The sequence below is a fragment of the Carettochelys insculpta genome, chromosome 4, assembly GCF_033958435.1.
Source record: "Carettochelys insculpta isolate YL-2023 chromosome 4, ASM3395843v1, whole genome shotgun sequence".
Lineage (NCBI taxonomy): Eukaryota > Metazoa > Chordata > Testudines > Carettochelyidae > Carettochelys > Carettochelys insculpta.
The window spans coordinates 43,420,849-43,444,321 of record NC_134140.1 but is presented as its reverse complement, the minus strand read 5'-3'; the positions used below and the strand labels follow the sequence as shown (position 1 = coordinate 43,444,321).

General features: G+C 41.2%; 1 protein-coding gene across 2 annotated transcripts in view; it reads left to right on the top strand.

Moving 5' to 3' along the window:
- Positions 1–23,009, top strand: part of SMIM14 (small integral membrane protein 14) — a 94,924-nt gene extending 71,915 nt beyond the window's left edge. For both annotated transcript variants that reach the window (XM_074992645.1, XM_074992646.1), the window contains exons 3-5: positions 5,936–5,984; positions 18,316–18,464; positions 19,923–23,009. In XM_074992645.1, coding sequence (XP_074848746.1) covers positions 5,936–5,984; positions 18,316–18,464; positions 19,923–19,955 — 231 coding nt within the window. In that variant the 3' untranslated portion in view covers positions 19,956–23,009. The remainder of the gene's footprint in view (positions 1–5,935; positions 5,985–18,315; positions 18,465–19,922) is intronic.
- Positions 23,010–23,473: the final 464 nt, after the last annotated feature.

The following is a 23,473-nucleotide window of genomic DNA, read 5'->3' as shown; positions in this document are numbered from 1 at the left end:
CCTGCTGCGTTCCGGGGCATAGGTCAGTATATGGGTCCCGTCCAGAGCGCCGAAGCAGTTTGAGAACCCGAGTGCTATGTCCAGGTCCCCCACACAGATCACCCTCCACAGGAGCATGGCTCTATGGTCCAAACCACATGCATGAGATGGAGAATGTGTGCAGTCATGAGGGCATGAGGGGGAGCGCCTGCCCCCTGCCCACCAAACCTCTCACAGTCCCCAGTCCCTGACAGTCCCCTTTTCCCAAGAGTCCTCTCCCCTGGTCGCTGTGTGATCCAGGCAGGGCTTAGCTCCATGAGGACAGTCTTGATGGTGGCTTTGCCCACCCCAAACTGGTGGCCAGTGGAGTGGTAGCTATCCGGGGTGGCCAGCTTCCATATGGCTGTGGCAACTCTCTTTGTGATGGGGAGGGCGGGCTACATCTGCATGTTCTGGTGCCTGCAGGCATGAGCTAGCCACTGGTAGAGCTCCATGAAGATCTGTCTCCTCATCCTAAAATTCTGAAGTCACCTGGCGTCATCCCATTCCCCTATCACCAGATGCTCCCACCAATCGGAGCTTCTGGGGTGGCTCCAGAGTTAGTGGGGTACCTAGGGAGCGCGCCGGTGGGGTCCCAGGTCAGGGGTTCTATGGCCATGGGAGGGAGGGGAGGAAAGGGGTGGCCCCCAGGAGAAGATGAAAGGCGCCCACCATTCCCGTGAACAGCAGGGCAAGCATGCCATTGGCAAGGGCCAGCAGGCGATCCCGCTGCTGCTGGCTTCAGTTGTTCTGTCCAGTGCCTGCACTCACTCTGCAGGGCTTGTGGAAGCTCTGCAGGCCTCAGCATGTGCAGGGCAAGGGTGTTGGGGAGGGGCCCTTTAAGGGAGCGCATGGCTGTGGGCCCATAAGGGCTTGTCCACCACGTGACCCTGTCCGCAACGTTTCCTGGCCCTTTCTTTCGAAAGGGTGTTTGTGGCAGTGTGGATGCTCTCTTTCAAAAGCACGCTTTTAAAAGGGCAGATCGGAAGCACCAGCCTCTGCTCGTGTGTGGACTCTGAATTTCTAAAGACGATCTTTCGTACCATGGCTTTCAAAAGAGCGCCTTTTGAATTCATGCTGTGTTGTAGGCATAGCTTCAGTATTCCCTTTAAGGTCTTTGTCCTGAAGGCAGATAATTAAGTGAATGTATAAATCTGCATTACTATGTATCGTAGAGGTTCATTTCCTGCAGGATCCTAAGAAATATGCACTTTTTAGCACTTCTGTCTTGCAGACACGTTTCAGAACATAGTCTGAAATAGTCAAAGCTACCTAAAGAACTTGGGCCTATAAAACCCCCTAAAACTTAATGAGTATTGTGTGACCTAATGCTCTGAAAATCACAGCCAAAGAATTGGATCTCTTTATAAGGGTTCGTCAGTATATTTGTTTATGGACAAAAAGAGACCTTGTTCAGGTATTCAATAAGAAAATATTTTGTAGTTATGTCAAACAGCTCTTCCAGCACAATGGTTTTCAACGTGTGGTCCATGGACCCTTGGAGCTCTGCAGACTATGTTTAAGATTTCCAAAGGGATCCATATCTCCCTTTAAAATTTTTTAGGGATCCACAAATGAAGGAAGGTTCAAAACGACTCTTCTAACGACACTTACCTTAAGATAGATCAAGTATCAGAGGGGTAGCCGTGTTAGTCTGGATCTGTAGAAGTCCAGCATCTGAAGAAGTGAGTTAACTCACGAAAGCTCATGCTCTAAACTTTTCTGTTAGTCTATAAGGTGCCACAGGACCCTTCGTTGCTCTTAAGATAGATCAGTTACTCTTAATATTTCTGCCACTTGGCGCTTTTAGGCACCTTCCATCCCAGGCCGGCTTAGTTTCTATCAGTTCTTGACAAATAAACTTCACATGATGGTGAAAATACATGATGGTCAGCCTGCACTAGAGCTCTCCACACTGCTGCAGGTGCTGCATGAGTGGGAGCAGTGCAAAGAATTACTGGAAGCCTGGACAGGGAAGAAGTGCTAAAAGCCATTTTAACCAGAGTGTAAAACTATTCTCAACTGGGGAGGGTAATAAGTCTACATTCATGCTTAGAGCAGGAGTAGATGACACTATGTTCAAAACACTAGTGGCCTTTAGCAGCTGTCTACAGTAGACAGAGGAGCTTCGGGTGGTAGCAATCTAGGAGATTTTAAAGGAGAAAGAACTAGAATGGATAGATATTGATTGATATTTGTGAATAGATTGAAAGTTGACTTACGTGGGAGCTTTTGGTTCACAAGAGCAGCAGAATGGCATTCATACATAGGAAGGGGTATGCATAGTGAGCATATGCTTTAAAGGGGGAGTCTCCATTAAATGTCTGCACATACATGAAACAGAGTAAAAGTCCTCATATATTTTACTGCAAATTTCACCAGATGTGTTCTGCACCCTGTATCTGAGTTGTGAATTTTACTTCACACCATTGTCCTCATGGCAAATAATTGGTACTGCAGGTCCATGTTCATAACCATTGGGCAAGATTTTTAAAAGTGCCTATGTCTCCTAGGAGCTTAAATCCTATTGTATGTAAGTGTGATTTAAGAGCCAAAGTAATCTAGGTGCCATTAAAAAAAAAAAAGACCTTTGTTACAAATACATGGAGAAGTTGTTGAGGTTCTTTATCTGGGAAGTGTTGTATGTATATTACAGAAAGTGTGATACATGGTAGTGATTCTGTGTTATATCTCAAAGATCAAACTGTGTATCTATTGTCTACTTAAGATGCTGGGCTTGGCCCACAAATGCTGAGAACCGGCAAACCTTATGGTCTCTATATACAATATAAGATAAAACAAAGGGAGGGAAGTGTAAGACTTCCACACAAAGGCCATATCTACACAAACGGCTTTTGCCAGAAAAAAGCGTGGAGCGTCTATATGCGCTTTGTCAACAGTTTGTTGACAGAACCCAGCACATCCTGCATCACCGTTATACCTCTCCCCATTCAGCTATAATGCCTCTCTCAATAGTGTCCTGTCAACAGAACAGCCGTGTAGCCACTCTGGGCCCTTTTGTCAACAGACAGGGCTTCCCATTCACCAGGCAGCCCCATTCGCAGAGCTTCTTGTCAGCTGTTTTGTTGAGAGAGGGCCAGGCAGCCTGGCTGCTCTGTCCCCAGAGCAGATTGCTCTTTGCATCTGCTTTTGTGTGTAGGCGTTATCTGTCAACAGAAGTTTTTCAGGGAAATCCCTTCCAACAGTGACATCTGTCAACAGAAGCTTCTCGTGTAGACATGGCTAAGCTGCTTAGATGTGGTTCATCATGAACAATTTCAGTTTTACTCTTTTTGTTTGTATGTACCTGTATTGTTTAATAGTTCGTTGTCATAGTGGGCATCCCATTGTGACAAGAGGAGACAGAAGCTCTGACTACAGCTGGGGCTTTCCCTACAGACACAAAACGTGCAGCTCCAAATTGCCCCAAATTTCATTATATTCTATGAAGCTGTGTGTTGCATATAGGCTCCAGCTGTCACGGCTCAGTGCCAGTCCAGCAGCCTTCCAGCCTCATCCCCTGGCTCCTCCCCCCACCTACCTCCATGGGAGGGATAGCTCAGTGGTTTGAGAATTGCCCTGCTAAACCTAGGGTTGTGAGCTCAATCCTTGAGGTGGCCATTTAGGGATCTGCAGTGTTTGTTTGTTTTTTTTAAAAAAAAGGGGGGGTGGGGGGAGTGGTGGTATGGTGCTGGCTCCTGCCAAGAGGGTAGGGGACTGGACTCAATGGCCTACTAAGGTCCCTTCCAGCTCTATCAGATGCGTATCTTCATATATTAACATCAGTGTAAGCAGCCCTGGTCTGACTGTACCCCCCAGTCCCATCCCATGGTCACTTGCTCATTGTCCAGCTCCTGCTCAGCAAGTTGGTCCTCAGGGACTGGAGGACTCAGATGGAGTAGGGGTCAGTTGCACAGTGGGTGGCTGGAGAGAAGCAGCATTTTTCCCTTAAAAGTGCAGCTTCTCTCCATCCAGTTTCACAGCTGCCTGCTGCTCCTCCAGAGTTGTTTGACCCATTCCTCCCTCCCAGCCCTGCTCCCACTCGCCCAGACATCACTGCAGTAAATTGTGTCCAGTCTGTGTGGTTCAGAGGAGTGGACAACTCCTTTCCCCTGCAGCTTCAGCTGCTCCTCTCTGGGGAAGAGGGTGCCAGTGCTGGGCTGTGTAGGGAACCGGCACCAATAAGGTTGGCCCTTATTGAGGCAAATCTTTGAAATTCAAATTCAACATGAGCTGTCTTTTGTACATCTCAGGATTTTTAAGAAGATTTGCCCAAGTAAATATTGCTTGTTGAAAATCATAATTTCTTATCTCCAGCCTGTGTTTTGCAAAATATAAATTTGGTGGCTTGTCAGAATTCCTGCCTAAATATTCTGAGGCTATTTCTACACTAGACTAAGAAAGTGGACCGCAGATATGCAATTCTAGCTACACCAATTGCGTAGCTAAAATAGACATATTTGAGACCAGCTAACTTGTCTGTCTATACAGAGGAGAGTTGACGGGAGAATTTCACCAGGAGTACAGCGGTCGACTTCAACCACTGAGAGCCTGATTTCACGCATCCATACTAGATGCACAAAATCAAACTCTGGAAGATCAAATCAATCTTCCGTGGTAGTGTAGCTGTAACCTTAGACTAGGTCTTCACTGTGCCTAGCAATGCCTGTGAAGAGAGAGAGCCTGTCTGGTGATTGAACAACAAAGTAGATGCCCAGAAGGGATCAGTCACTGTCTCTGTGGTCATAGTCTGCAAATGTGACATGAATCTAGGAACAGAAGCCTCAAAAAAAGAAATGGAGAATTAAAAAACGTAAGCTAAGACTCATCTATCATTAATGCTAATAATTCCTTCATGCCTCATTTTCCACTGAGTGGTTGCACAGTAAGGAGTGGTGTTCAGCTCCCTGGTTGGCAGGACACAAACCCACTCATTTAACCACGCTGTTTCTCAAAACAAACTTGCTGTATATTTGTTTTTTATCTGTTCTGTTAGCTGTGAGAAGGGGCTACTTGATGCAGCAGTGACTCAATTTTTCAATGTTTTGCATCATTGTCTCCGAACCAGACACACAAGAACAACCATCAGTTGCAGTTATCTAATTTAGTTAGTCCGGAAGCTCAAGTGGCAATCTGTTCTGCGGTACTGAAAGGCCAGGGTTCAATCTTTGCTAACTGGGCTTGTGGTATTATTTTTGTATATAAAGAAAAAAAACTTTTTCTATTAATCTAAATCTAACAAAATGAGAAGCAATATGGAAAAAAAAAACAAAAAAAACCCCTTTTACTTAAAGAAGGTTAATAGGTTGAAAATTGAGAACTCAGAGGATGAGAAATGCCAGAATTAAGGTTGACTGTAACTTTAATTGTGCCTCCATGCGCATATGTATTATTATGGTCTGAATTAATATTAATACATGATCACACAATATGTTAATGTAGCTTTTTAATCTGTTTGTACCAGTGCCCATCCATTTTGAATCACAAAGTATATTCAGGTTTATAAAGCATGTATTCGGAATTAAACTTCATGTCACATACCAGGAATATTGATAATTGAAGCAACAGTATTTTAGTCAATCAGATTAAAGTAAGTTTTATTTAAATATTCAGAAACCTCTTAAATAACTAGGATTCTTCACAAGCCAAAAACCTGGTGTGAGGCAGCAATGTAGCAGTTACAATCTTTCTTATCCAATATGTGGGCTGATGTAATTTTTAATAATGTTTTAAGTTCAAAAATTCAACACAATATTTTCTAATATTTTTAAACTTTTGTATAGATCCGTTATGCTGAATAAGTTCAAACTATCCAATAATTCAGATACCAAAACCATGAGGCTCTGTCTTGATAACTATTGAACAGCTGATCAAGTCCCTTTCCTAACCATGAGGTTTTTCTTTTTATTCATTTCAGCTGAGGCAATCCCAGTCATATTGCACAGACACGGAATGCCTTCAGGAATGTGAGTAACTATGTTCTAATGGGAAGTGTATGGCATTAGAACTTCTGTGCAAGTGAAAATAAGCAGTAATAATTTAACTGAAAATGTGATGGTGTAGGACCTGGAATTTTTTTTTCTTGCAGAGTTGTGGTTTGAATTAATCTTTGTCAGGTTTAGATTAAGGTATGTCACAGGCCATATCCTGTGCTGAGCAACCCTGAAACTCACAAGTATCAACGTGAACTGCAGAAATGCAGCATCTTTCTTGATTTATCCCCATGTTTAATTGAATTTAGCCTCATAACTTTCAGGGTTTAATTTAGACTTCCTTGCACCAGGAAGGAACATGGCACTAAGTGGGAATCACCTGGGCTGGAGGATCATGACTTTTCGAATATACAGATGTGTTTCTGAGAAAGACACATTCTGCAATCTTCAGGACTGGACAGCACTACAAAGTTAGATCAACACAAACTGCCTTGCATCAATCTAGTTGTTCATGTGTTAATATTTAAATTTTTAATCTGGCATCATGCTAACATGGTCAATTGATGTTGACTAACATACTACGTACGAGCATGTGTACTATGTACGATATTGTACAACATACTACATCCATGGGAAAGCAGGTAATCACCTGTGCCAGGCATGATGGGATACGTGTCCAAAATGGACTGCTGTTATTTCGAAATTGGGCTTTTTCAGTGTGAATGCTACTTTTCAAAATGCTCTGGTAGCATGAACACAATTTTCTGAACTTATCTATTTCAATGTTAAAATTAAGTGTTGCTAAATTTAATGATGTTACTTTAAGAAAAACCCTGCACTGTAGACATACACTGAGAGTCCTCCAACAGCTGTCCCACAGTGCATGATATTGATCATGCTGGTCACAACTGTGTGCTCTGCTGCCCAGGTTCACAGAGACCAAAAGCCCCGTACACATACTTTAAAGTCCCACAAAATTTTGGAATATATTTTCCTGATTGTCCATATTGGCAACCAGACCTAGTAGCTTTCCTTTGTTGTGTGCAACTGTCCAGTTGTATGCTGGCTACATGTTGCAGACATGCTGCAGCCTTGGAGTATACAGGAGACATTGGATCTCCTGGGCCTGCAAGGAGACGCTGTGCGAGCAGACGGATGGAACCAGCAGCAGTACTATGTAAAGTGAAGGAACTGAAGTAGGTGTATTAGAAGGTAAAGTAGGCTGGGGTCAATCCAGTGCCAAGCCACAGATCTGCTGCGTTTACAACGAGCTGCGTGCCATATTTGCCAGAGACCCCATCACCTCCCCACCAGTCAGTGTTCATTTCTTGGGTTCAGAAACCGCACTTTATTTGCAGCTGCTCCATAATCAACAACAACAACCTTTAACTGGTTCACACACTGTCTCGCAGCAATGTGCTGTACAGGAAATTATCCTGTATCCAGTGATTCGTCTTCTGGTGTTACAGATATCTGAGGATCATGTGTCCTCTGCTTGCAATGTTCATAACAGGAGTGCAGAGCTATGCAATAATCTTGCTTCCGCCAGCAAAAGTTTGTAATGTAGACATGCCCTGACTCAGAGAAGGTCCTTTTGTATCGACATCTCTGAGAATACAAAAGAGAGACAGTGGAGGAGACCCAGAATGCTCCTTTTACTTTTAAATAACTAAGTCTACAAGCACACTGCTGCTGAAGATTGACACATTCAGAGTCGATCTTACAGGGTTTTGTTTTGTGCACGTGTGAAACGATGCTTTCAGGGGTCAAAGTCGACCCCAGAACTCCTCACGAGCGGCGAGGAATAAGGAAGGTTGATGGGAGAAATGCGCTCACTGATCTTCCTCCACATAGACAGACATTGAAATCGACCACCGATAAGTTGATTTTAACTACATCTGACGAAGTGAGTCTTTGCCTGCATAAGCTTCTGCTCCAAAATATCTGTTAGGACTTCTCATTGTTTTTTTGGATACAGACTTACACAGCTACCCCTCTGGTAGTATGTCAGGAATAGTGATAGCAGGATCTAGCAGTTGTAACATTCCGCTGAGTTGGGAGTTCAGTTTTTTTTCTCTGGCACGGATTTGCTTTGTGACAGGTAATCTTTCTGTGCCTGAGTTTACCCATCTATAAAATGAGGGCTATAATACTTCCTCATTCCTGGGGAGGCATGAGGCTTAGCTCATTAAAGTTTGTGAAGTACAGCATAGCTCATTAAAATTTGTAAAGATTTTTTGACTGAACAGTATCATATAGAAGAGCCAAGTTACAGACAATTATTTTTGTAATGTGCACAGTTTATTTCCAATGGGAGTGTCTTTTGGTTAATGTTTTAGGATGACATTTTGACTGATGGGATTTTTTAATAGGTAAACGAGTGTTGTAAAATTCTTAAGAATCAAATCACAGAATAAACAATTAAAGCCTGGAGAAGCTGCTGGAACTGGTTTTTTTCCCCCCTCTCTCTGACTGTTGTGGGCCTTACTTAATGAGACTATCACATCCGCCTTCACCATCATGCTCAGATAGGCAGTCATGAGGCATGACCTCCATTCATTGTCTTCCTTTTCCTCCCCCTTGGATCAGGTTGTCATAAGTCTGCAATTGTGGTGGATTTAGAATCCTGCTCCTTTTTGCTACGTCCTGCACTGGCAGCAAGTGACTAGCTGGCTAGCAGTGATCAGCTCAGTACTATGCTTCCTGACATATGCTGACTCATACTTCTTCACTGGTGGGCAACATCTCAAAAATCTTGCCGCAATCCTCCCCAGACAGTTCATTCTGGTGGTTCATGTTTCCTTCTGGAAAGCCAGCTGCTCCTGTTGTTTTTGGAAAATGCCATGTCCGCAGATCATAGAAGTAACTGCTATGTTTTGGTTTGGGAAACATCAGGGTTGTGGCTCAGTGATGTCATGGGTGTATCATGTTTTTCTGTTGCTACCAACTAAGAAGACGTAACCACAGAAATCCACGTGAACTCCCTAAACAAGTGGATCTGTCCCATGAAAGCTCATCTAATAAATTATAATAATATAAATGATAAGTTTATATTGTTAGTCTTTAAAGTGCTACAGGACTGCTTGTTTACTTTTTGGTTCCCTAAACGCTGTAGATGACGATTCTTTCTGTGAAATGTATCCTTTAGCCCCAGATGTAAGATTTTTTTTGGAGTCTGTGTAACCAACACACCTAGGTGTGGATCACTGTCCCACAGAGTGGCACCTAGACCGCTACTTACACAGAGAAAGCATGAATGGCCTCGACAGCCTTAGCTAAGAGCCAGGGGGCTTTCAGCTTAAACTTTAGAGGCTCATGCGCTAAACTCCAGAGATTCTAGGTTCAAGCCTGCCTATGGGCAGTTACACTTGCATCCGGCCATGTTGAAATAGTAGCATTAACAGAAATGTGACGTTCATGTTAGTATGGTAATAACTGTGAAGTCTTATTGATTTTGTTCTTGCAATATTATGTAGAATTTACCCTGCTGTACTGCTCGCAGGACCCAGTCTGAAGTGGGGTCTATAAAACCTCATATGGGCATTATCCAGAAATCTTAGTCTACTCTGTAGAATTTACCACAGGTAGCCATTTCGCTGCTGATTCTCCTTCACAAGCGTTCAACTCAACATGAAGAATGCTTGCAGTATTCTAGGCAGAGCTATTCTGTACGTAGGATGAAGTGGGGCCCTGTGCTTCGGGGCATTCAGTGGGGACAGGGAGGAGAGGGTGCTGGCAGTAAGGGCCAGGCCCACATCCCTCCCCCCCATATTTATTTCTTTTCATTTGCTTGCAGCTTCTCCACCTCCTCCACAGACTTGAGCTGCTCAGTTGGCAATCTCTGTTCTTGCGGCTGCTGGAGTAGCCTGTTGGCTGCCACGGGGGCTAGTGCTCCACATCACCGGTGGTGCCCCTTCAGCAGCTTGCACTGGGCAGCCTGACCTGGCCTGCCACTGCCTCTGCCCCTGGAAGGACAGATGCTTCCCTTTTCCAAAGTGGGGCCCTCCACCAGTACAGGGGCCCCCTCCTAACACAGGCAGAGGCAACTGGTGAAGGGGAAAGCGGGGGCCACCAGCCATGTGACCTCTCCTCCGCCTCAGGCTGCTCTACTCCCTGCCCCCACTCCGCTCCTTCCCTGCCACTTCCCTGCTTTTACTCTGCCCCTGCCTGGCCTCTTCCCCTTCCGAAGAGTGATACAGCCCGGGGACTAGTGGGGCTGGCACCAGCGGCAGGGTGCCGGCTGTCTGGGCTCACCAGCAGTGGCATGGGAAGTTGACCAACCCAGCTCCAGCTTGCTCTGCTGCCGTGGCTGTGTGACTCGGCCTCCTGCTGGTGAGTGCAGGGACAGTCCTTCCTGCTCCCCCCGAGCAATGTGGCTGGAGTGGAGCAAGCTCAGGCTGTGCAGAAGGACTGGAACCTTGCTGAGGGCACCAGATCCTTCCCCCGCAGCTCTGCTAGTTTCCCTGCTGGCTGCAGGGTAGCTCCTTGCTCCTCCCGCCTACAGCATTTGGGGAACACCTGCCTCCTTGTTCCTCTGTCCCACACATGGCCTATTAGCACAAGTGAGCGCCAGCACACAGTCTTCATCAGAGGCAAGGCCGCTTGCCCATAGTCCAAAACTGGTGTCCTCCAGTGCTCCACTCCTCCCCTTTCCACTGCCCTTTCTCCCTTCTCCCTGCATGGGGTAAGTGTGTGTGTTTTTGGGGGTGGGAGGGAGATACTTGCCATTAAACACCAGTCCCTTATCACACCTCTGCCTCAGGGGCCTCCTTCCCTTCTTTAGCTCTCCAGCAGCAGGCTCCAGCCTTGGGATTCCCCTTCCCACAGTACCAGGACTTAGGGGCCTTCAGCTCCCTGCACTGCCACCCAAAAAACTGGCAAGTTACAGAAAAATAACAGAGGGTTTCCACAGACTCCCACCATTTTCTGAGCTTTAAAGCTCAACCTTTTTGAGTGCTTTAAATTCTGAATGGTTACTCTGATTGCTTTGAGATCTGTCTCCTAGGCATGCAGGTGATCCAAATTTGGGACCCCGAGCTGCAGGCTGCTGCCCAAGCCTGCTTCCATCTGTTCTGCTAAACAGAAAAACAGAGAGTGAGGTACTAAGTATGTCTGAATGAATCATAGACTTCACTGACACAGATGGTGTGAACTCACTGCCCCTCCCACCCACGCCACATCAGTAAGCTTAACTAAGGATAAGTCAGTCACAACCCCATTAGACAACAGGCGTTTTGCAATAGATGCCAGTAGGGTGCAACAGTGTGTGAATCCTGGGTGGTGGCAATTTGATTTGGATGATAACGTAGTCTGTCTGGGGAGGAGAGGGGCGAATGAGGCATGTGAATGCTTCCTGAGCAGGGACCAGTATTAGGAGTCAGAGGAGTAAAGAAACCTAGTTTCAGAAGTTTGGCAAATTCATCCCTTGAAGAAACAACTACTGCACTTCAAGCCCTTCAGTTTCTTAAATCACTTGATGGTGCCTTCCCAAACACAGCGACAGCATACAGGATTTTGCTGACAATCTCTGTCACAGTGGCTTCAAAGGAGCAATTACAAACTAGCAACAGCCACCTATGTCTCATGAGAGGCTGCCATTCTGTACACTGAGAAGGAGGTAGCCTCAAACCTGGATTGCCATGACCTGATAGTTGAGCGTGCTGCAAGGAAATACAGGACCGAGGATTTCGGAATGTAAGAAGTGTGGCACTGATCATGATCAGTGTGGGTTGTTTTTTTTTGATTATATGAACTTCATTATTATAAAAAAAAAACCCCTACAATATAGCAGTATTATAATTATTCAGCTTAGCTTTATCAGTAAACAGCAGCTGTCCTTGAAGTTCACTATAACCAGATTTCACCTGTATTAAAAAATGTTGAGGGAGGGCATACAGGGGAATTGCCCTGGGCCCCACTCCCTCTACGGACAGCCCTGGTTCTTGGATACTTTGAGGTGCCTTTCCTACCTGCATAATTTGAACTTTAGGGGAGTTATCACTGTCTCTGCTGTGCTGTTTATGGTACCATCCACCAATCAGGGCTTCTGCTCCTTGCTCCTCTTGAAGATAGAATCCTCAGCTCATGCTTATATGAGCAGTAAGTTGGCTCTTTGCATAGGTAGGTCACATACCTACAGACTTTTGTGCCACGCAGTTTCTTGCACTGCAGTGTGTCTGATGCTTACTTTTAATGTCTCTCTTGGGGGCATCACCCTCTCTGGCCCCGCAAAATCTTTAATCTCGCATACCCTGTTTGCCAGGGTTGCTGGATTAAAAAGGTTGACGTGTTCAACACACTTAGCCTCCTTGTTTCACACTTTGACTCAGTCCAACTCTGAAGTATTGTAACTTAAATTCTAAAGACTTTGAATCATTTTGGCCCATCCACCATGGGCCATTTATACCATAAGGAATCCAGTTACATGCAGCAGTTTCCCAGCACATTTGAACTATGGGTTGACACAGGACCAACCTAGTTTTACTATGTACGCTACATGTGGTTTGGCCCTGCAACATGAAGACTATAATGTGATTTAGGGACACAACTAAAATAGGGCTTGTTCTTTGTCTGCCCTGCAAGGTTAAAACATGTTTTAACTCTATCATGGGTGTAATTGGGTCTCCTTATTCTGCCCCTCTGTACCTGAGTAAAATCTACACAATGGGAATAAAAAAGAATGTGAACACAGTCAAATCACACTAACATGGCACTACTAACAGAAGTGGGTTTTTGACAATTGCCACCTTAGTATCTAATTAACCCATTTTCTTTGTACCTATAGGGATTGGCACAACACCCTCTCCTTATACTAGACAATAAAGGCCAGTATGAGGCAACACATATGCCCATAATGAATGTTGGCTGAAGGCAAAGGAACCGAGCCTCTGTTGTGAAACCAATTCTGAGCTCCACAGTCTATGGTTAAAAGGCTAAACCAGCATAGAACAGGATTATTTTGAAAATAAAAAATAACATCCCTGGCTGCAAAAGCTAAGTTTTTGGTTCTTGTGAATAAGGACTAATGTTCTGGGAGTGAAGAGATTTTATGATGAATTCTTACCCTCTCCTCTCTATCATTACCCAAGTCTCACCACCATCATTTGGTTTACATCTAGAAAGAAAAATAAAACCTCAGCTTCAAGATGGATTATTTATGTTAAAGCATGTTACCATTGATTATGTTCAGAATTTTTTCACAGGAAAGAAAGAGTAGTGTGACAGTTCCTGATGGCTGCAGGAGCAAAGAAATAAAGTATGGTTTTAGGGACAGGCAATTTTTTTTTATTATTTATTATATGTATTACACTTGCACATATGGACACCAGTCAGGGATTAAGCCTTCATTGAGCTGGGCAGTGTACCAACATGATAAAAAGATAATCCCTGCCCCAAGTTTAAGTGCTCAGTTCTGGCACAACAGCACGGAGGAAACAAATGGGAATTGGGAGGATGAGGCAAACAAAGCAGGTTATTGTACAAGCAGAGGTTTTTGAGCATGTGAAACTGGTTAATCAGTTGAATTTCTGCTGAACATAGCATAGAGTAGTCATTGCCTGCTCAGTGTTATGTGACTTTAGGACTCAATTTAGTAAAGCATTTAAGTTCTTTCCACACTTTTATTAACAGGGGTAGACTTAGGCATGTATTCAAAGTTAAGCTTTTCCTTGCATGTTTGGATGACTTGTTAATGTATATATACTACATTAATGAATAATATCTTTGTAATATTCCCTACTATACTTTAACATAGTACTGTTTCAAAAGCGGGTTAAATCACTGGCTCTCAGCTTTTCTAGGCTACTTTGCCACTTTCAGGCATTTGATTTGTTTTGCATATGCCAGTTTCCACCTCACTTACAAGCTAAAGGTTGAATCTCCCTGATCCAGCACCCTTGGGACCTGACAGTCCGAAATCAGGAAATTTGCTGGACCAAGGAAGGTCAATGCCAGCCCTCTGTTCCCAGCCACTGGGAGTCTGCTCTTCTCTAGTCCCAGCAATGTTCCTGGCTCCAGCCCACTGGTTTTGCTCTGTACATGTTCCAGCCCTCAGAGCACCAACGGGGTTGCTGACAATGACAGACCATTGATATGGCCAAATTAGGGAGGTCTGGATTACAGAGGTTCAACCTGTACTTGCTTGCAAAAACAGACATAAAAATGCAAAAATATAACACACTATTACCGAAAAATTGCTTACTTTTCAATAAATCAATCAAAATATATTGTATCTGTAGTTCAGTGGACAGTATATAGAGCAGCATAAACAAGTCTGTATGAAATTTTAGTTTGAATTGACTTTACAATTGCTTTTTATGTAGCCTGTTATTAAAATTAGGCAAATATCTATATGAGTTAATACACCCCTGGAAAGACACCTATGTATTCCTAATTGAGAACAACTGTATTAAAGCACATGAGCGAACTTTTAGTGCATAGCAGCAGGGACTTCATAGATCAAGCAATGTGTAGTGCATTCATACACTTTAAAGATCACATCTCTGTAGCTCACACTAATTCTTTGTGTAGACAAGCCTTTAGATACAAATAAACATTTCCAGTGCTTTTCTGCTGTTAATAGGATATACTCCAATGTTTCTTTGTTTTATCTGTTTATTGATTTATTTTGTATCTGGAATATTTTATCAGTGTCGATTGGTTAAAAGCTAAAATTGGAAGCTCAGAGAGACCTCAGGAGGTCAACTCTTCTGCAGCTCTGCACTGAGACAGGGTGAAGTATTGTGAATAGGTGTGTCAGTTTGGATGATTTAGTTAGAGTTGATCCTGCTTTGGGCAGAGGGCCGGACTCAAAGATCTCCCGAGGTCTCTTCCACCCCTAGGATTCTAGGATTCTGTGATTCTAGTTGACAAGGGGCTGTGGTACATAAAAGACCTCAAAGTTTCAAATATTAATATACCATGCCAATCATTATTTCAGTTGTATGGAACAAGAGTGCAAGATGAACATTTACCTGTACAATTCCACATGCCATTCTGAATCAGTATGTCACAACTTAAGCAGGTCTGTAGCACCTTAAAGACTAAAAAAATTATGTATTAGGTAATGAGCTTTCATGGGTAAGATCCACTTCTTCAGGATTTCAGATTTTACCCCCTGAGACTGTCATAACTGAGGCGGTGTCTAGACTGCAGGGAACTGTCAACAAAAGATACTCAAATTGTGCACCGCAATTTGCGTATCTTTTGCCAACAGTTCTGTTGGGAGAGGTTTGTCTAACATTTGGCCCATCCACATGGGATATCCTTTCTTCCTTGTTGAATGAGGTGTACAAGGATGTTGACAGAATGCTTTCAACCAATAGGTCTCTTCTGCAGTCTGCAGAAGATCTGCAGTCCGGACATATGCTCTATCGACAAACCTTCTGTCAACAGAAGCCTGCAGTCCAGACATAGCCTTAATGAACTGAAAGTTCTTGTTTTGCTCCTGCTAGCTCTCCTCTCAGCACACACCCTGAATGGCTCAGACCTTTGAACTCCCCTGAGAATGTTTTTTGTAACTGACATTTATAGTTTATCCAGTTCTATTTTAGCAGCTTTTACAGATTTTAGATGTCTCCATTTCAAATATTTGAAAAGCAGGAGTTGTCTCAGACTGGGTTTGAAAAAATGCTTCTGAAGTCTGACTTTTCATAATTCATCTCTATTTTTCTGTTATATAGTTGAGTGAATTTAATGTACATGAAGGATATCAGATTGACAGCTTGGGATCCTGAAGTCTTATATTACAGAAGAGCTGTATTATGGCAAGCAGTCCTGCAAGCTATCCCACAATACCTCATTAGCGTGCCTTAACTCGTAGCTCTTAACTTTTTTAGATAACACTTCCATGGATTAGGGAGTAATTCTCTGTGCCCACTCAGCCGTTTGAGGCAGAGGGTGTGTGGGGGTGGTATCTTGAAAATGCCATTAAGGGTGACAACAGTGATGGTAAGTATCAGAGAGGTAGCCGTGTTAGTCTGTATCTTCGAGAAATACAACAAGTAGTCCTGTGGCACCTATTAACTAACAGATATTTTGGAACATAAGCTTTCGTGGGCATGCATCTGAAGAAGCGGGTCTTTGCCCACAAAAACTTATGCTCCAAAATATCTGTTAGTCTATAAGACGTCACAGGACTACTTGTTGTTCTAACAGTGATGATAGTTCTCTGTTGTGAAAACTTGTGCTCAAGGAACTTAATTATCCCTGTTCCACTCACTTCACATAGATCATCAAATTGCTATTATTGGTGGTAACTTACAGGTAGTAACATTGATATAAGCCATTGATATAGGCTGGTAACATTGATATAGGCCAGATTTAAACCAGTATGGTAGAAGCAAAACTCTTTCTGTTACTATCTGAAATTGTCAGAGAGAACAGAAATTAATGAGAACAACAAGAAGTCCTGTGGCACCTTATAGACTAACAGATATTTTGGAGCATAAGCTTTTGTGGGCAAAGACCTGCATCATCAGATGCATCAGAAATTAATGCATGCTAAAAACCTGCAGATTTCAAGGGTGTGTTTCCCCTTGTGGATTTTCTCCACATTTTGAGATTTTGTACAAAATCTAAACTTTATAAATAAAATGATTTAGCTTTTCTTTTTCTAAAGATTATCTCACAATAACGTTACATCAGTTATGTTCTGATCAATAATACACCGACTACACCACTTAAAGTCAATGAGAGTTTTGCTGTTGAATTCAAAAGGTACATTATGAACCTGAAGGAGAAGAAATTCAGTGTTATGGGACGTTAAATCAACAGCTTAATTAGGTTAATTTTACTTTCTAGCATTTCACTACTACTTACAGAAGAAACATGTAACTAGTGTACTAAACCAGTTGGGTTGGTAACATTGAAAGACTTGATCTTTTGAACTGTTGCACATGGAAAAGGCTGCATATTTTAAATGCAAGTAATCAGACATTTGGGAGGCATTAAATACATACTTTGCCCCGCTCATGTTCTGAAGTTCTAGTCACTTTGAGTTAAAATTTAATTGTTTTTTTTCCCCAAATATCAGTATATTGGCTTCTCTTTTTTATAATATACTTGTAGTCCCTAATATGTAGTCCCTGCCTCTGTCCCCTGCAGCAGCCTGCTCCCCACTTCTGTCGGGGTATGTCTATACTTACCACACTTTCGACATGCTGTGATCAATCCTCTGGAGTTCGGTTTCTCTGGGCTCAGCTGTTGACCCTGGTACTCCACATTATGGCATGGAGTGAGGGACATCAGCATGAGCCCAAGGATGTCCAATCTACACCAGTCAATCCTGATACGTTGATTCTAGCTATGCTAATGGTGTAGCTAGAACTGTGTATCTGGGATCGACTTTGTTCTCTAGTGTATACCAGGCCTCAGACAGAAATTAAGGTTTTCTTGCACCCTGACACACTAATATTTTGGCTTATGGGGAAGTAGTTTAGAGTTGTTATATCACTTTGTCAGGGAAGATGGTCTCAGTGACCAATCACGCTGTTCACATATTGAGTCAAATACTTAAATGAGAAATCTTTGTCACAGCAAGCTCATGACTAATGCCAAGACAGACGTCTGTTCACACAATTTTTGCAATACATAGGTTTTTTGACTTTTAATCAAATTTATAAACATCAGTCTCCTTGGAAACAAATGGAGAGCTAAATTAACAGAATAAATTGTTTATTGAGTGATTTACCAACTTTTCACGAGTAGGTATAATGATCCTCTGTGCTTGGGCTGACAGCAGGGTTTGTACCTGGACCTTTCCTTTTAAAAGCAAGTTTCTACCACTAGTTTCACTTGGCGGCAGTTGTAGTACACTCCGCCACCTGTGTAGATCAGCCACCAGAGGGGAACACAGACACATGCTTTTCTAGTGTGGGTTACACAAGGAACTAGGCACCTTCCTTGTTCCTATATATATAATAAATGTTGCTTAAGATCATGTTAAGCCTAACAGCTCTATACAGTGTGTTGGGGTTTCTAGTGTCAATGGACTATGAAAACCATACACAGTTCTCATACAAGTGTGGAATATTTCACTTATATTATATACATATAATTATGTGGAGATTTTGCACTGATATGTGTTATAAATCATTCTGAATACTGTATACTCTGCCTACAGTAAGAGAGTATGCTCTCTTTATTTGTAAACCATTAATAGGGAATTTCATGGCAGCTTTAGGAAACTGGCACTCTTTTGTTAAACTTACGTGTTGTGAATCTTAAAGCCAAGCAGAGAGAATAATCACAGCTGTAAAGCAAAACTGTTGCAGTTTGGTTTGATACATGTGTTATGTTTACATTTTCATGTTGATTAAAGGACTCTGTTACCAATATTTTGTAATTTAGCTTTCTCTGTCTGTAGTGCCAGGACCAAATTCCTCTGGTGACAACGGCATCAGTATTGCCATGATAATGATGGCCTGGGTGGTTATTGGTCTTGTCTTGTTCATGCTGAGACCAGCTAACCTAAGAGGATCCAACACAGCTGGAAAACCAGCCAGTCCACATAATGTAAGTATGTCTGTGTCTTTAAACACTTTACTCCAGGAATCGAAATAAAATATCTAGATTTAAGAACACTTAACAAGTATATGACATTATATTAATTAGTTTTTTCCCCCATGCTTCCTACTGCTATTTTTGATACCACATTAATATTAAAATGTATGTTAAAAAATCTCTTGGACTAGAAATGTCTTGTTTAAACTGTGGTTATGCTCTGAAAAGTAACTGTAAAACCAGCATCTTCTCAGTGAATAGATCTGTTGCCTTGGCCTATTGAGAGAATTGTATTGACAAAACTCAGGCTATGTCTATACTGGTACCAACTTTAGTCATTAAAACTTTTGTCACTTGGGGTATGGGAAAAAAAAGGCATGACAAAAGTTTTAAGGACGAAAAGCTGTGGAGTGAACAGTGCTTCATGGGTGAGAGCCATGCTTCCATGCTACTCTCCTCATTGGGGTGGTTTTATTTTTTTTGCTGGGAGAGCTTTCCTAGCGATAAAGACTGGCTTCACAGCGCACCTTACAGTGACACAATTATGCCATAGACCAAGTTTTCACTCATTATGTTTCTGTGGCTATGTCTAGACTGCAGGCTTCTGTTGACAAAACTTCTTTCTGCAGAAGTTTTGTTGATAGAGCATGCGTCCAGACTGCAGACCTGTTGGCAGAGATATGCCGGTCGGGAGCATTCTATTGGCATTTCTGTACACCTCATTCCACGAGGAAGAAGGGATGTTTTGGCAGAGAGGGTTTTCCCAACATTTGGCCCCTTGTGGACAGTCCAAATGCATGGAAAGCCTCTCCCAACAGAACTGTTGGCAAGAGATACGCAAATTAGCTCTATTTTCTTGATTTCTGATATCACAACCCAAACGTTAACTAAGAAAATGTTAGTATTTTAAGGGTCACAAGATTTATACAAACAAGTCTCCATTTTCTTGATCTTATTTCTTCTAGGGTAGCCGACCTTCCATGATTCCAGATTAATCTTTAATTAAAGATTGTTATGATGAAACCTCCAGGAATACATCTAACTGGAATTGGCAACCCTAATTCTTTGTAGTCATGTGCTTTAATCATGTTGAAATCCAAACTCAATTTAAAACCATAGTTTACTGAGTCCTACATACTCACATAATTCTCCTTCAGTTGAAGTCACATCCAAACAGTTGTCTTTAACCTGATGGACAATCAGTCATCCCAACACACTGTCAATGTGTGAGGAATATAAGCAAAAAGAATTAGTGGAAATGGGACCTTGGGGACTGCAGTTGGGAGTAAGCAAAATCCCCACTGAAGAGAAAAATAGAATTGCAGCTGTTTTGTTATTTATTTATTTTGAATATTAGAGGAGGTAAAAAACAGGAAACACGTGTCTCCTTTTTGGTCATCCTTTTTATAAGTCATGTTTGCCAGACTAGAATTTCTAAACCAATACTTTTTTTTCCTTTCATACAATCAGGGACAAGAACCACCAGCTCCACCCGTGGATTAGAATTTATAATGCTGGAAAAGCTTGACAGCTAAAACCTTCCACGACCAAATGAACTAAAGTGACCAGAGTACTAAATCCCATTTTATACTATTTTCCTTTTGCATTTATGTAAAGCAGGATGATATTATTTTAGTATGGAACAGCAGCCAGTAGCTATTTCAATTTTAAGTTGATTCTTGCTTTATATATTATTACCATTCTTAGGAGGTGATATTTGAATAAGTAATAAGGAGCTGCAGAGGGTGGGGTTTGGGTTGTTTTTACTGTGAACATTACACTCATTCTCTTTTTGTTACAATGATTACAATACAAAATTTCTTTGCAGTGGTCTCTGGCATCTCTGAAGGAAATTAAATCCTTGAGCATTTATATTCATTAAAAGTTATTTTTCAGCTTAATTCTCTTTTTTCCAACATATTTCGGAAACTTAGTTGAAAACATTAGCTTGAGTTTCCTTGAAAAAAAGTGAAGTTACTTTATCTTGCTGTTCAGAGCAGCTTTGACTACTGCTAACCTAGTTTTTAGGGCTATTGCAAAAGCATGGATCATCTGCTGTAGTGAAAGTACATATATGCGTGTGCATGAGTATGTGTCAGAGAATTAGCACAAACACTTGTCTTGTATGTGAGAAATTTAATCACCAAAATTAAATTAAATACCTTCACCAATAGATGAACTGTCTGATTCAGCATATTTTTAAAGACAACTACAACTTGGGCAATTAAATTTGAAAAAGGAATTGTTTACAAACTTTACCAGAAGAAAAATCTAGTGAAAGGTATCTATTACAATTTTCTGTCCTGAGAGTAAAAATCTTAGCATAATCAATATCTTAAATTTTTAACTGCAATAGATAACGTACTAAGCAGGATCAAAACATTATCAAACCGTCATTAATTTCAGAAAGTTATGGTCACTTACTTCCATTTGTTTTTTACCTCGGTATCATCATATTCCTTACTTTTTTTTATTCTTCTTTATTAATTGTTAGATTGTTCAATACAGAAATTGCTGGTAAAGATCTACAGCATATATTTTTTCTTTAGTGTGTGTGTGTGTGTGCATCATCTGTTTGAATTAGTGAGCATGACTTTTTTAAGCATACATTAAATAATTTAAGAACATTTTAGAGATGTACAGAAAAGTAACACTGTATATTTTTCTTATGAATTTGAAAAAACAATGAGAACAATGTAAGAGGACAGTTTCGTGTTACCAAATGGCTAGCAAGCTGCAAAGGTAAGGAGGACAAATAGATGGGAAATTAATGGCCTGATTCTGCAAGATTTTACTCACATGACTATGCCTTATTTTTGCAAAGAGGCTAATCACATGAGTAATCATTTGCATAATTGGGCCCTGGAAGAATACCATGTTGGGTCCCTTTCTTATCAGAGATCTGATTCTCCTCCTCAGGGTAAATGGCAGGTCACCAAATTGTCTTGTAAAAATACAATATAGAACTGAAAAAATGCTTTTCTAATTTGATGTGTATAACTGTGCCATTGACTCTCTGTAGCAATGTGCTGTATAATACAGCACCTATAGATAGGGAGCATTAGTAAAATAATATTGGGCAAATTCTCTGTTAGCCTGATGCAACCTTTCTGAAGACAAAGGGATTTTAGCAGTGTAATGAGAGAATTTGTCCCACTATGAATGATGGCTTTATAGCCTATAAACACTGTGTAAGGACATCACTGGGATACAAAATCCAACTGCTAGCTTTTGCCTTTCTAGTTCATCTTTGTTTGAAATAACATTTTGAATAGCATAGGTAATGTGGTATCTTTTTATGAAACCAACAGAAAATATTTTCATGGCCTGCCATACTCATGTTTCCTCACCCTCCCAAGAATCAGTGGCCAACAGTCTTCAAAGTTACATGCATTTGGAAGCCTAACAGCATATGTGCACACCTATCTAGAAAGGGCTTCATTTCAGAGGTATTGAGCAACTTCAGCTTCTTTTGAAATCAGTAGGACTTGCAGGTGCTCAGTACATTTGGAGATTGGACCACTTCTATTTAGCTGCCCTAATATGTATATAGGAAGGCCTGTTTTGTGCATCTTTCTTTGAGATTTTGGCTAATATATGACCATAGCTGGTTGTACATTGTAATCAGAGAATTTTTAATTGTTTTCTGTGTTGAATTAACTTTTTCTCTTAAAATTCTTCTAAACAGTATGTGGCCCTAACAGTTTTATATGTGTACTTTCCTTATGTAAATTGCTATTTTAAATTTTCTATGTGTGAGAGAAGCATTGCAAATATTTTGTAGAAAAATTTATTGTTAAGTAGCCAGGCCACTGTCCCATACCAACATGTATGTATTTTAAATTCTGAGATATTCTGGCCACTATGTAAACTAGTGACCAATATTACTGCCAAAAGTGTAAGTAGCTATTACAAAGCTATATTTTGCCACTTTTATTCATATTATTTAACTCAACAAGTAGTTCCTTTGGTAATCAGTCTGGCTACTGTCAGAGAATGTTATAGCTGCAGCATCATTAATAAGGGTGTCAGAATCTAGCCCATAATCATAATTTGTCATGAAATAACTACATTATGATTACAACAGTGACCATTCTAAATGTTAAGAGGAACCCCTTGGAAAAGACTGTGGCATGTAAAGTTTAAGACCACAATCAATTTTGTATTAAAGGTTTAAGGCTCAGCTAATAAGAGACAAGTTTAAAGAACTAGCAGTTAAAAAAAACAAAGAATGGAGCTTGTTTTACCTTCATTTATAACCTTGTTAAAATAGTAGTATTTTTGCATCTGCTTAATACAATTATTATATTGTGAGATAAAATAAAATCTTTGTTCATATAGTGTCTGCAGATCTCTTAGCCTTGTAATGTTTGCTATCAAAAGATAAAAAATTATAGTGATGTACCTGATGTAAACTGGTGGTTTACAATGTCTGAATGATGCCAAACACGATGTGTATGCCATTTGAGGTTTACTATTAATCTTTCACTGAGTACTTGGAACTGGGATAAAGGGCTTGTACTATGCACTTTCTATTGGCAAATAAATTTCAAATCTTAATAATCTTTTATTTTTGTCTTCATTTCTTGACAATCAAGATTACATTAAGCTAAGAACAGATGTAACTAATTTTAATCCTCATCTCAAATAATCTAGCAGTTAAAAAGATAATCAACCAACAAAAATAAACACAAAATTAAGAGGTTAATCATGGCTAATTACAAAAATGACAGTGTCATGCATGGTTTCTAACTTTTGATTTGAGCATAAACCTACATGCAGCCCCAGCTAGGAAGTTCAGAGGTTCAAGATACTTTGAGAACCAAGACAGTATTTCCCATCTGTTACAGTAGAACCTCAAAATTATGAACAGCTGGGAAATGGTGTTTTTTTATAATTCTGAAATGTTTGCATCTGAGCAAAATTTTTTTTCAAAACGTTGGCTTGAATACAGCTTTGAAATTTCAATATGCAGCAGAAGAATGCTACTTTTCCTTTTTTTTAACACAGTACTATTTGCC